This window comes from Rutilus rutilus (genome assembly GCF_951802725.1).
Source record: "Rutilus rutilus genome assembly, chromosome: 11".
Classification (NCBI taxonomy): domain Eukaryota; kingdom Metazoa; phylum Chordata; class Actinopteri; order Cypriniformes; family Leuciscidae; genus Rutilus; species Rutilus rutilus.
Window position 1 is genome coordinate 38,357,352 of NC_140216.1, and position 14,792 is coordinate 38,372,143.

General features: G+C 35.8%; 1 protein-coding gene across 9 annotated transcripts in view; it reads right to left on the minus strand.

Moving 5' to 3' along the window:
- The window catches only part of ptk2aa (protein tyrosine kinase 2aa), a 108,326-nt gene that overhangs the window by 7,364 nt on the left and 86,170 nt on the right, over nt 1-14,792 (minus strand). For all 9 annotated transcript variants that reach the window (XM_084423858.1, XM_084423857.1, XM_084423856.1 and 6 more), the window contains 9 exons: nt 12,639-12,754; nt 12,443-12,543; nt 11,799-11,888; nt 10,832-11,036; nt 9,710-9,821; nt 9,507-9,593; nt 6,902-7,027; nt 6,307-6,432; nt 316-378 (listed from right to left, as the gene is read on the minus strand). In XM_084423858.1, the coding sequence (XP_084279984.1) occupies nt 316-378; nt 6,307-6,432; nt 6,902-7,027; nt 9,507-9,593; nt 9,710-9,821; nt 10,832-11,036; nt 11,799-11,888; nt 12,443-12,543; nt 12,639-12,754 (1,026 nt within the window). The remainder of the gene's footprint in view (nt 1-315; nt 379-6,306; nt 6,433-6,901; nt 7,028-9,506; nt 9,594-9,709; nt 9,822-10,831; nt 11,037-11,798; nt 11,889-12,442; nt 12,544-12,638; nt 12,755-14,792) is intronic.

The following is a 14,792-nucleotide window of genomic DNA, read 5'->3' on the forward strand; positions in this document are numbered from 1 at the left end:
ATGCTAGCGCTGGGATTCCCGTCTGTGACCGCAGTAAAGCTCCCATGATACCGCTTTAATTCACCCTCCTCCTGTTACTTCTCCTCTCAGGGTTTCAGATTCCTCTGCTTCAGCCTTTCAGTAAATGAATGAGTTCAGGAAAGAGTTCAGGATCTGCACTTTTCAGCTGTTTTGGAAGATTTTGGCCGAGTGTGAGCGGCATTACTGGCTGCGACTCCAGCAGGAAGTGAGAAGCAGATTGTGTCCTCGCTGTGGCACTGTCCAAATCTCCCTCTGGGAAGAAACAAAAACAAGCAGGGAATTCTGGGAACTCACCGGGGTCTGGAGAGCGCCGTCCTCCCGGTCGATGCTGCCCCTCGAGTTCCTCGACTCCGGCTTCTGAACAAACACAATCCATTCATCAAACACACGCTGAGGATTTATCAAATATTCATGAGACCAACTTCCATCTGATTATGTCATCATCAGGTTCCCACATCACATGACTATTCCAGTGATTACGAGATTAAAATCATACAACAATAATAACAATAATAATTCAAATAAAATGTAAACCAGTGTTGTCAAATCGATTAATTGCATATAACATAAAAGTTAGTAAACATATTATATATGTGATATATATATATATAAACTTTTATGTTATGCGATTGATTGATATGACAGCAATAGTTTAAACATTTAAATTTGTTTAAGTTTATTTTTAACATTAATTGACAATTATTTACATATTTTTTCATTTAAATAAAAAAAACAAATTATTTATGTTACTTTATTTCTTATTATCTTATTATTCAAGGTTTTGAAAAACATAAAATACATAAATATATAATATTTATATATCTGTAATATTTTATAAATATGTCCACCATATTTTTTTAACTATTTATACATTACATTTAAATATTTAATGTTTAATTTAATGTATATTTTTTTTCTTATTTTCACTTTAGAAATTTACAAAACATTTTAAGATTATATTAATTTGCATGACTTTTTTTAATTCCCTGAAATTTCGCACATAAAATACATAAATAATATTACTTCTACAGCTCATAATAAACAACATTTTAATATTAAAATCTGTATTATTTTATTCATATTTAGATTTTTTTTTTTATATTTAAGTATCATTTAAATATATATTTTTATATTCTTAACTTAAAAACTTGATTTCTTATTTTAACTTTAGAAATGCGTATCACGTTGTAAGATTATATAAATACGCATGATTTTACCAGGCTTGAAGATCACAGTTTAAAATGTTCCTGATTTTCCACTCTCCGTTCTGACAGACCTCAAAGCCTCAACAAAAGCAACAAACTTCACAACGTGTTGAAGCACAAAGTAAAGATTCCCCGAAACGATGCAGCGAGTTCTTGCTCCATCTAGAAAAGCTCAGCAGAAGAACATGAAGAACATGAAGAACTCACTACAGAAGTCTAGTTACCGGCTTTCCGAAACAGAACTTGAAGAGATGCATCCTCTGAGCGGAGCGCGAGCGCTGTGTGTGTGTGTCCATGTGAGAAGCCTTCAGAGTCCTGCTCAAGAAAACACTCTGCTCTCTCTCTCTCTCTCTCTCTCTCTCTCTCTCTCTCTCTCTCTCTCTCTCTCTCTCTCTCTCTCTCTCTCATCCCACGCTTTCCTTTCCTCCCGCTGCTTTAGCACAAACAGAAGAGCTCCTGGTATGCGCCGCGCTGATAAACGCTCCACTGAGGGGCCGATCTCAAGGACCAACTACCTACTATTTTTATACGCAGAGAGTAATACGCAGTATGCAAATGTGCAAGCATGGAAAAACCAATGACCTTCTGAATTTACCAAGCATACAACTGCATGGAACACTTTATCCCATAATGCATTGCGCTCGACTTGACTTTCCATTTCCCGTGCAGTGAATGAACTGTGAGTGAACCGAACGATATCAGTCACATTTTGTTTTCGCTGTTATTTAATCAGAGACTGCTCGGGGGAAACATACGACTTTTTATGCAAAATTAGATTAAAAATGCGAATATTTTGGTTATTTATTTTGTCAGATGATAATTTGACATTAACTTATTTTCTCAAAACGGGGCTGAAAATATCCACTACTTTGAAACAGCTTCAGATGTGGCTTTAGAGTCTGAACTGTTTTAAAATATTAATTACATTGTTTTGAACTTTCGCTGATTTTAAACTGATTTATTCATGTGTTATGAATCATCTGATCTTTTGATTTGCATCCATAAAGTTCCCAATAAAACAGGAAATAATCAAATGTGATGAAGCACCTTTCAGCTGTACAGTATTTAATCGACAACTGGAGGATTAAACACATTAATATTCAGTAAAATATATGAAACTATAGAATAAGGTCAATGGATAATTGAACCGAATTGACTTAATAATGCCACTATATATTAATCACCTTCTGTAGATGCTTTATAGAAACTGAAGTCGCAATTATAACTGAAATGACTGAATTCTTGACAAATAAATTTTGTGATGCAGATGCTTTTTGCTGTTTATTATTGTTATATTTTTCAATATAAAAAAAATAATATATATATATATATATATATATATATATATATAATATTTTATAAATATATCCACCATATTTTTTTAACTATTTATATATTACATTTAAATATTTAATGTTTAATTGAATGTATTTTTTTTCTTATTTTCACTTTAGAAACTTACAAAACATTTTAAGATTATATTAATTTGCATGACTTTTTTTAATTCCCTGAAATTTCGCACATAAAAAACATAAATAATACTACTATTACAGCTCATAATAAACAACATTTTAATATTAAAATCTGTATTTCTTTATAAAATATGATATATGTATTTTTATATATATATATATATATATATATATATATATATATATTTTTTTTTATTTTTATTTTTTATTTAAAAACCAGTAAAATATTATTATATTGTGTTGTGATACAGAATAATCATGAGATTTTAGTCACATCACACCATTTTAAATAACATGATACAGTATATAGTGTGCAGTATGCAGTGCACTAGTGTTCATTCCAGACACACTCGGATTCTTTCCTTTTGAGAAAAGCTTTTAATATTTTCCTTAAAGAATGAGAAGATGCCAGCGTTTCTCAGGAAGGCACGAACCACACGGGTTTCCACCGATTCCCACAAACCCCTGCTGCCAAATGAAACGATCACTTATGACACGCGTGAAGCGGCGCCCAAGTTTCCACCGGACAGAGAGCGATATTACAGTCACATCTCAGCTAACAACAATCCTCACATCTAAAGTTTCAGCCTGCGGAGGAAACCACTCGAGTGTCAAATCGGGTCTCAGCAACCAAAACCCCCACAAACCCCCACTGAAAATATCACCCGGACCCAACAGCTCGCATCTGAGGGGCGCGTGGAGCGTTTGGCAGGGCTGTGGATGTGATGGAACAGTTTCCTCTGGCGAAGAGAAGACCGTTTCACTCGCAGGTGCGCTCAGATTTACAGCTTTGTTTTCAGGGACATCTTCACTTTGTTCCATCTCCTTCTCAGAGTAACAACAACAGATGCAATGCATGCCAAACACACTCAAAGTGACCAACAAGCCAGAGCCATTTCATGAAAAACAAAAAAATGTCCTGCTACTCTGAAATGTTTCATGTGATTTACTGACTTTCCGAACTCAAAACCTCCTTTCCGGTCCACCAAGACCACTTATGAAACTAAACGGCAAACATGACTCATATCACATATATTTACATATGAAGACACGTTCAGCATACGGCAATGACGGATGATGTGAAATACATCTTCATACGCAGAGATTAGAGCTCATTTACATATAGCAGTCTTAAAGGTACAGTAGTGTAAAGGTGGAAAATGATCATAAACTAAATTATGACTGCGATGCAATAAACCTTTATTATTATTTATTAATATACATTTTTTATATTAATTACATTTATTTCATTTTTTGTTTGTTATTATTAATTTTTTATTAATTATTATATTATTATATACTTTAAGATTTAAATTTTCTAAAATTATAAGTGGACAAAAGAGAAAAATAGAATGCTAGAAAAGTGTAGAATTGATCCATTAACAAAAGTTAAGATTTATGGATTTTATGGAACTATTCATTAACATTCTTTGAGAATTCTAGAACAGCATCACTAGTATTAGGGCTGTCAAAAGGGTTGAGAAATTGAGTTTCATTTTTTTTTAACTAAAATGATACTAATATTTGAATAATATTCATATTTTAAGGACATAATTTTAGCTAGAGGAGTGTGCTAAGAAGAAGGCATAATGAGAAATATAAACCAAACCAAGCGCTGTATTAAATTGTTTATACAAAATAATTAAATAGCATGACCGTTAAAACTACTATTCATAAACTATTATTTAAACTAAAATTTGCAGGACTTTTCCAGGCTTAAATTATTATTATTTTTTTATTCCCATAGACATTTAGAACGTTTTTTTTTTAAATATATTTAATTATTATAATAAACAGTTAATGGTTTTTTATATTTATTTAACACTTTATTTCTTATTTTCACTCTAGAAATTTCCAGGACTTTCTAAGATTACATTAATTGTTAATTTTAAATTCGACTAATACAGTGAGGAAAATAAGTATTTGAACACCCTGCTATTTTGCAAGTTCTCCCACTTAGAAATCATGGAGGGGTCTGAAATTGTCATCGTAGGTGCATGTCCACTGTGAGAGACATAATCTAAAAAAAAAAATCCAGAAATCACAATGTATGATTTTTCAACTATTTATTTGTATGATACAGCTGCAAATAAGTATTTGAACACCTGAGAAAATCAATGTTAATATTTGGTACAGTAGCCTTTGTTTGCAATTACAGAGGTCAAACGTTTCCTGTAGTTTTTCACCAGGTTTGCACACACTGCAGGAGGGATTTTGGCCCACTCCTCCACACAGATCTTCTCTAGATCAGTCAGGTTTCTGGGCTGTCGCTGAGAAACACGGAGTTTGAGCTCCCTCCAAAGATTCTCTATTGGGTTTAGGTCTGGAGACTGGCTAGGCCACGCCAGAACCTTGATATGCTTCTTACAGAGCCACTCCTTGGTTATCCTGGCTGTGTGCTTCGGGTCATTGTCATGTTGGAAGACCCAGCCTTGACCCATCCTCAGTGCTCTAACTGAGGGAAGGAGGTTGTTCCCCAAAATCTCGCAATACATGGCCCCGGTCATCCTCTCCTTAATACAGTGCAGTCGCCCTGTCCCATGTGCAGAAAACCCCCCCAAAGCATGATGCTACCACCCCCATGCTTCACAGTAGGGATGGTGTTCTTGGGATGGTACTCATCATTCTTCTTCCTCCAAACACGTTTAGTGGAATTATGACCAAAAAGTTCTATTTTGGTCTCATCTGACCACATGACTTTCTCCCATGACTCCTCTGGATCATCCAAATGGTCATTGGCAAACTTAAGACGGGCCTTGACATGTGCTGGTTTAAGCAGGGGAACCTTCCGTGTCATGCATGATTTCAAACCATGACGTCTTAGTGTATTACCAACAGTAACCTTGGAAACGGTGGTCCCAGCTCTTTTCAGGTCATTGACCAGCTCCTCCCGTGTAGTTCTGGGCTGATTTCTCACCTTTCTTAGGATCATTGAGACCCCACGAGGTGAGATCTTACATGGAGCCCCAGTCCGAGGGAGATTGACAGTCATGTTTAGCTTCTTCCATTTTCTAATGATTGCTCCAACAGTGGACCTTTTTTCACCAAGCTGCTTGGCAATTTCCCTGTAGCCCTTTCCAGCCTTGTGGAGGTGTACAATTTTGTCTCTAGTGTCTTTGGACAGCTCTTTGGTCTTGGCCATGTTAGTAGTTGGATTCTTACTGATTGTATGGGGTGGACAGGTGTCTTTATGCAGCTAACGACCTCAAACAGGTGCATCTAATTTAGGATAATAAATGGAGTGGAGGTGGACATTTTAAAGGCAGACTAACAGGTCTTTGAGGGTCAGAATTCTAGCTGATAGACAGGTGTTCAAATACTTATTTGCAGCTGTATCATACAAATAAATAGTTTAAAAAAATCATATATTGTGATTTCTGGATTTTTTTTTTTAGATTATGTCTCTCACAGTGGACATGCACCTACGATGACAATTTCAGACCCCTCCATGATTTCCAAGTGGGAGAACTTGCAAAATAGCAGGGTGTTCAAATACTTATTTTCCTCAATGTATTTGAAACTCAAATGTGAATCTGACAGCCCTGAATAGTCCAGTGTGTATGAGAGAGACGAGTGTTGCAGGTAGACGTCAGTGAGTGTGTCAGTACCAAGAAGCTCTCCTCATGCTCCAGCCACCTCTGGTCCTCTTCCATCTGCTGCTGCTGCTTCATCAGCGTCTCCTCCATCAGGTGTGTGACGGGCATCACCTGACTCCGGCCCAGAGCCGCCCCATCCTGACACACACACACAGAGAACAGCAGCGTTAATGACCGCGCTCCACTGAACACGCATTCACAGAGCAAGACAGACAGACACATAACATGTTAAATTATCAACATATCAGAAAACCGATTTCCTATGTATTTAGAGCTCGTATAGATACAGGAACAAAACCTCTGACTATACCTGGCCTTTCTACACTGGAGTGGGTGTTCTGGGTCATTTAAGATTTTTTGTGCCTTTTGCAACGTGAATGTAGAGACACTATCCGATAAATTAGGGGTGGGGATACCAGTCATTTTACTTGCAAAATAAGTTCTCTTTAAGAATTTGTTCTTGTTGGTAACTCTTAGCATATGAGAACATCAAATGGCACCATAAATAAGGACTGGCTCAATAATAGTGCGATACAAAAGAAGACGACGTCGAACGCTCTCTTCTGCTCACTCGCTCGCTCACTCGCTCACTCACTCACTCACTCACCTCCATGTTCGGAGACCACACAGGAACGTCCGGTCTGTGGTGGTTCCAGGTCTCGTGTGGGTCGAGGACTGAGGCTTGCGGGGGGAATCCCGCTCCGGGCGCGAGTGCACTGGGATATCCAGACCCCTGCACAGATGGAAAGACATTTGATTTAAAGCACATTTACATTTATTTATAAAAAAAAGTAAAAGTTTTAAAAAATACAAAAAAGAATACTGTAGCAATCAGTGTTATTTTAAGTATTATTTATATACTATTATAGTTTTTATTAATCATTTGAATTAGCGTTAATTTTATTTTATTTTAATTATTAATTATTAATATTTTCTATGCGTTCTTGTCACTTATTATAATTTTCAATTTATTTTAATTTCACTTTTATTTTTTAATTTTCAGTTAGTAATTTTAGTACTTACAACTAAAACTTATTTCAGTTAGTTTTTAATATTTATATTTTATTTGAGCTTTGAATTAGCTTTATTTTTATATTTAACAGATTTAATTTTAATTTTAGTTTATTTATTTTTTTATTTTGCAATGTGCTTGTCATTTTTATTAGTTTTTATATTTCTCTTTAGTTTTAATTTGTTTTCAATTCTTTTAGTTTTTTTTTCATCTGATATTTCTTTTTATTTTAGCTTTGAATTAGCTTTATTTTTTATATTTTTGTTTTTGTTTTAATTTTAGATTAATTTTCAACAAATTTTGTTATGTGCTTTTGTCATTTTTATTAGTTATTTCTATTTAGTTAAAAAAAAAATCAGTTTTAGTTTTTTATTTCCATTAATTACAACTTAAGTTTTTCATAAAATATTCATATTTTATTTCAGATAGGCTTCAATTAACAATTTTTTTAAATAGATTTTTTTAAATAGAATTTTTTAAAACAGATTTAGTCTTACATAACAATAAAAACTTAGCAATTTTCTATATTACCATTTGATACTGTACTATGGTATGTATATCCTTGTTAAAAATCATTTTACTCTCATAAATGTCACATTATGTAACTAAAACGTGTCATGAAAGCTGTTTCAGGTTGTCTTCAAGACCCCCGGAGCGTCTCGAACCCCGTCTCTCTCTCCTCTCGGAAAGGCCAGTAATCACCCTGACACAAAACCAGCGGATTGAGCACAAAAGCCTTTTAAGGCATGAAAACAGAGCGGTGATAACAGCGGTGATGTGTGTGTGTGTGTGTGTGTGTGTGTGAGAGCTGATGGAATGTATCTGGAGTCAACAATAGCATGTGTCTTTAAAGAGCGCAGAGGAAATGCCTGCTGTCAGAGACGCTCGCTGTGAAATAACTTCATGGAGCTGAAGCCAGCCAATCACATGCTCTTCTACACCAGGTTCCAGGTTCTGTGCTGAAGCAGAAGCACATCAGGGTGTTTGGCTGGAGAAGTGCAGTGCTATCCGAAGTGTGTTTGGGTGTTTGCTGAATGTTTATGTTGGGAAGTTTTGGGGTATTTGGTGAGTGTTTGGCGACAGTAATCAGTGTGTCAGGGATGGTATTTGGAGACTCTTTGTTGAAGGACAGCAGGGGAATGAATAACAGGCTCTTCATCGCAGTGACATCATGTGAGCAGCAGGAAAATGCACCCCAACAACTGATGAAAGTTGTAGCTTTTGCAAAAAGAAGCCAGAGACAGTGGGTCATTTATTTTGGCACAGCCCTTTTGTGTCTTTTTTTTTTTGGCAAAATGTACTTTATTTTTATTGTTGGAAATGTTGATGAAAATGTTACATTACTGTGGAAAGATGTTCTACTAGGTGTTATTATAAACTCCAAAGATAAACAACCCCGCACTTATTTTATATATATTTTTTTATTTTCATGGCTAAATTTCACATTCATAAATGCACATTTTCAGGGAAAAGACCATATTTTATTGAATTTAAAAATGAAGTGACGCATTATATTGAGTCGATATTGCCCTCGAAGAAACAAAAAACTATTCGAATTTTACAAGCATGTACACTCTTTAAAGTATTCCTATAACACTGTCTATACCTCCCCCTAGGATTTGAAATGTATTGTATTGTATTTCTATTGTTTGTTTTGATATAAAAAAATAAAATAAAATAAAAACCTTGCACCCCAACATTTATATTTCTTGTTATTTATTTATTAGCCTCAGGTGCTCTTCGCATGTTTTTTTTTATTTCAATGAAATGAATGCACTATATTTTAATTCGATAATGTTTTTTATTTAATATTGTTTATTTTTAGGGGATTTTATGGCACTAAATTATATTTACGCTTATTTATAATCCATTTATTCACTTTTTGAGCATAGACTTGAAAATTTAATTTCCATTTGTAAATTTCCAAATTTCCAAAATTAAGTTAAAATTAAACTGTCGTAAATCTTAAATGCTTTAGAGCACAGACTTAAGTTTGATCTCTTTTCAAAGACGAACTTCAGGACCATTTAACCTGTTCGAATCATGTCTATGATATTTTTGTGTTCACACAGTAAGTGCCAAGTGTATCATTCCGATAAAAAAAACAGAAAGTACAATTATTCGGTCAAAAATGACCCAAGAGCACCAGAGGGTTAAATGTGTTTGCATGAAGATGCTGATGAGGGTGAAGTAACGTTACCTGGTAATGGTTGAGCTGACCGCCATGTTGAGGACTAGGGAAATATCCATCACTGGATCGAGGACTCGGGTATCCAGGTCGGCTGGGCTGTGTAAACCAAAACCACTGATTAAAACAGACCCAGTTACACACACACACTTCCTGTAGATCTGATCAGGGTTTTGCAGATCTCTGATATACATGCATGCGTCACTGAGACTCACCTTGGGAGGAGCCTCGTCTGAAGTGCCAGTGTCCCAGGACACGGTGACCTGTCTCCTCATCTCCATACGGAAACGCTCCTCCTGTTGGGCCTTCTCCTCGTCCAGGATCGTGCTGAAGGGACACACACACACACACACACAGGAATGAGGAAAAACGCCATTTATTTTGCTAGAGCAGTGATTAGACTGACTTTTGGCTTCGATTAGACAGACTAAAAAAATAAAACATTTTAAATATAATATCACTTATTTTCATATGTTGTTCTGTATTATTTTGTATTTTATATTGAGCTTTCATTTCACCAAATGCTAATGTTACTTATTAGGCGTGTAACTGAATACAGGTGAAACTCTGAAAATTTGTAAAATATCATGCAAAAGTTCATTTATTTCAGTAATTCAACATAAAAGGTGAAACTAATATATTATATAGACTCATTACATGCAAAGTGAGATATTTCAAGCCTTTATTTGTTAAAATTTGAATGATTATGGCTTACAGTTTATGAAAATGTTCAAAATTAATTGAATTTGGGGTTTTCATAAGCCATAATCATCAAAATGATAACAAATAAAGGCTTGAAATATCTCACTTTGCATGTAATGAGTCTATATAATATATTAGTTTCACCTTTTAAGTTGAATTACTGAAATAAATGACACTGAATTACACGATATTCAAATTTTTCAGAGTTTCACCTGTAAATGAGTAGCATTTTCTGACAGGCTTCATTGTTATTCTTTATCAGAATTGCGGCACTAAAATTCACACAGTTGACATATAATAGTTAATGAATTATTTGTTAATAATGAATCATTATAAATGATAAATGGTTCATTTGTTGCACGTTAGAGCGCAACAAGAAAATAAATAACTTGTATAATTATATGGCTGATCATTGGAGTGACCGTGACACTCTGAAAGCTGAACAATGACCTCTAGTGGCAGAAACCAAGAAAAGCATAAACCCATCAGATTATCTGTGCAAACACTGTAAAACGGCTGCTTTACTATGACCATTACATGTGAAATAAGTCATCTAGAAGACGCTTTTATCCAGATTAGCTTTACAAAAGCATGAGTAAAGCGGTCCGTACACGCGCACACACACACACACTGACCTGAGCTGAGTCTTGAGTTCAGTGAAGCGCGGGCGTTTGCTGGGGTCGTACGCCCAGCATTTGGTCATGAGGCTGTAGAGGGTGGGGGGGCAGTTCTGGGGCATCGCTAACCTCTCGCCGTTCTCGATCCGCCCGATCACGTCATTATTCTTCACGCCCTGGAACGGCTTGATGCCGAACATGAGGATTTCCCACATACACACACCTGAGAGAGACACACACGAGCAGAAATATGCCTCATGATCACAAATAAACTAAAGAAGAAGTAAAAAATACAATCAAACAAACATTATGGAATATATGAAAAATAAATGATATTATGTTTTAATCAGAGCTGATAGCTTGACCAATCTAACTATTGTCATATCTGAATAGAAACAAAATGGACAAAACAATATTGTATTTTTTTAAATAGAAAATATAGATCCTCACACACCTGATTATTGAAATGAAATGATTCATTCATAGGTGTGAAGGATTAAAGTCCAATATAATATTTTAATATTAAAATAATTTATATATATATATATATATATATATATATATATATATATATATATATATATATACACACACACATACATACATACATACATATACATATATATATATTTTTTTTTATATATATATTTATAAAAATAGATATAAATCCTGCACACTTCTCAATCTCGCATCATCATAATTTTTTACGTCAATCGACTTTCCTCAGGCTTATGATCATGTAAGCTTGAGGAGTGTGTGGGATTTATATAATTTTTTCCACAATAAAAATCTCAAATATTTTTAATTATTAAGAGTAAAATGATCAAATGAATAATTAATAATAATAAAAAAAATATATACATTCCTTATTTCCAATCAAACTAATATTGTATTAATAATAGAAAGATTGTGTTCAAAGCGTTAATGTTTGTGGTGTTCAAGAACAGTCAAACTGTAGGAAACAGCATAATGAAATCGCAGTTACCAAACATCCAGACGTCGCTGGCTGAGGTAAACCGGCGGAAGTTTATGGATTCTGGAGCCATCCATTTGATCGGCAGTTTCCCTTTAGAAGCTGGAAAACACACACTACTGTTTACAGACTGGATTTAAATGTTAATCAGCTTCACAGGCCATGACAGATACAGACTCAACACTCTACAAATAATATACTAAATACAAACTTTAACAACAACAGCAAAGACTAATCAATTGTGTATATACAGTACAACTGTATTAAAGATTATTTAAATGTACTTTCTGTGTCTATCTTACAAAATAAGTCCATCAGACTTTCTCCTGATAAAAATCATTGTCTCACGACATTAACCAAAACGTTGTTTATGGACTTTAAATAAATCGAATATGGCCTTCACTGTCCACCAGAGGACACTATTTCCTTGTTCTGGTCATGCCTTCTTCTTGCAGTAATTATTTCTTTTTGAGGGATTAAAACAGTTTTTTTTTTTAAGCCTCTCAAACATGAAGTTACATTTTTTAACCTGTAGCTTTTGTACCTTCCTTGTTCACCTGGTATAACCTCTGTGACTCGTTGTAGTGTTTACTGCACATACTGTACATATTAAGTACATTATGTTGTTTTGTGGTTAATTGCTTGTCCTGAATCACCTTTGTAATAGGAACTGTCCTCCATGTATCGGGAGAGACCGAAGTCACCAAGTTTCACACAATCCGTGGAAGACACCAACACGTTCCTGGCAGCAATGTCCCTGCGGAAAACACACATTTATCTGAGTGCATTGTGATCAGAAACGAGTCGCGCTTGTGAAGACCTTCAAACCGCAGTGGTGATGTTGATGCTCACCGGTGCACGAAGCGTTTGCTCTCCAGGTACGCCAGCGCTGTGCTCAGCTGGTAGGAGAACAGGATCAGCGTCGACAGGTCCAGGTTGTACTTCCTCACTTGCAAGAACGACCTCAACTAAAAATAAACACAACGGTGATTTCCAGATGGGAGTCTAGAAGCTGGTCAAGCAAAAGAGGAGTTTAAAGTGCCCCAATTATGCTTTTTCAGATATGACCTTCATGAAGTGTGTAATAAAGCTGTCTGTGAATGTATAAGGTCTGCAATGTTTCAAAGTTTAAAACACACAATAAATCAAGTTATTGTTTTATAAAGAAAGAAGCGATTCTGAATTGCCTGATACTACATTTGTAAAATATTTGCATAATCTCAGTCTATGGTTTTCATTGGCTGCTCATGAACAATGTATTTGACCCTCAAACACTAGTTGTATCTGAGACTGGAAGAGTTTGGTTTGAGAAGACGTGGTTTTCTGCTGCCTAAGCAAATCCACTTCCAAAGGATGAGACTGATACGGTAAAACCGGCGCCATCGTCACTGTTCGTATCACTGTGTATAAAGTGCTGAGGAAGAGCTGAAATTCAGATATGCAAATGTGCGTTTGGTTTTCCAGCACACACTGCAAGCGGTCGACCAATCACAACAGATTAGGCCTTCTGACCAATCAGAGCAGAGCAGGCTCTCAGAAAGGCGGGGTTTAGAGAGACTGAATAATTTATCAAACTGTTTCAGACACTGAGAGAAGAGAGCTGATTTGCAGTGTATGTTATGAGAAAATGAAAGTGTTTTTTGACCTAGGATGCATGTAAGCTCATTAACCTGTTAACTGTCACCCCCCCCCTTTTTTTGAGTAGACATGAAAATGCACATTTCGAACTTAAATGTTTGTAATTAATGAATGCTTTGGAGTATAGACGTACAATTGGTCTTGTTTTAAAGAAGACATTTGGCAGATTTTTGAAATAAATTAAGAAAGTGAAACAGAAAAAAAGTTAAAGAAGTTTGAGTTTATGAAAAAAAAAAAATCATATTTTATATAAAATATATATTTTTAAAACCTGGGCGACTCTAAAACTGCAAAAAAAATCAAAGTCAAAAATCTGAACAAGCTGTGTTTTAAAATTTCGGTTGATATCTCAAAAATGAGCTTTCAGTAAGATTTTGTTTGGGCGCAGTACAGAACTTTTTCACTAGGTGACAACCAGACTCCATCACTGCCCATATAAGGGTGCCTCCATTTCCATATATGGTTTGAGTGATCTGAACCATTATTTCCACAATTTTCATACAATTTATGAAGTAGACATTCTATTCATTAGTAATATTGCCAGCAGCCATATCACCCTGTAGCCCAAGACTGGTTGCCCACTGAAGCTAAGCAGGGCTGAGCCTGGTTAGTACCTGGATGGGAGACCTCCTGAGAAAAACCAGGTTGCTGCTGGAAGAGGTGTTAGTGAGGCCAGTAGGGGGTGCTCACCCTGTGGTCTGTGTGGGTCCTAATGCCCCAGTGTAGTGACGGGGACACTATACTGCCAAAAAGAGCACCGTCCTTCGGATGAGACGTTAAACCGAGGTCCTGACTCTCTGTGGTCATTAAAAATCCCAGGATGTCCTTCGAAAAGAGTAGGGGTGTAACCCCGGCATCCTGGCCAAATTTGCCCCTTGGCCCCTGTCCATCATGGCCTCCTAATCATCCCCATATACTGATTGGCTTCATCACTAGCTGCGTTTACATGGACACAATCGGAATGAAATCAATCCGACTGATGAATCCGAACAAGGTGTTTACATGAATGATAAATAAAGTAATCGGGTTGATGCGCGCGTTTATATGTCACAAGTTTCAAATCGGATCTGATGTTTTGACATGCGCACACTGCACAAATATACAGAGTTTCCCGCTTTTTCGCGCATAAATATTCTCCTCTATTTGATCTTTATTTGTTTTAAACAGCAGACGTAATATTAATTCGTCTCTGGTCATAATTTAGAGCATATTAACCGTTTTGCCGTGCTGCTTATTGATCACGCAGTAAAAATGCCCCTCCCCGCGGCCAAAACCAGACGTCTGTGGATGAGAATCCAAAACAAGGACTGGTGGGACGTTGTCCTGCTTTACTTCACAGACGCGCGAGTGAAATGAGAATTTTAGAAT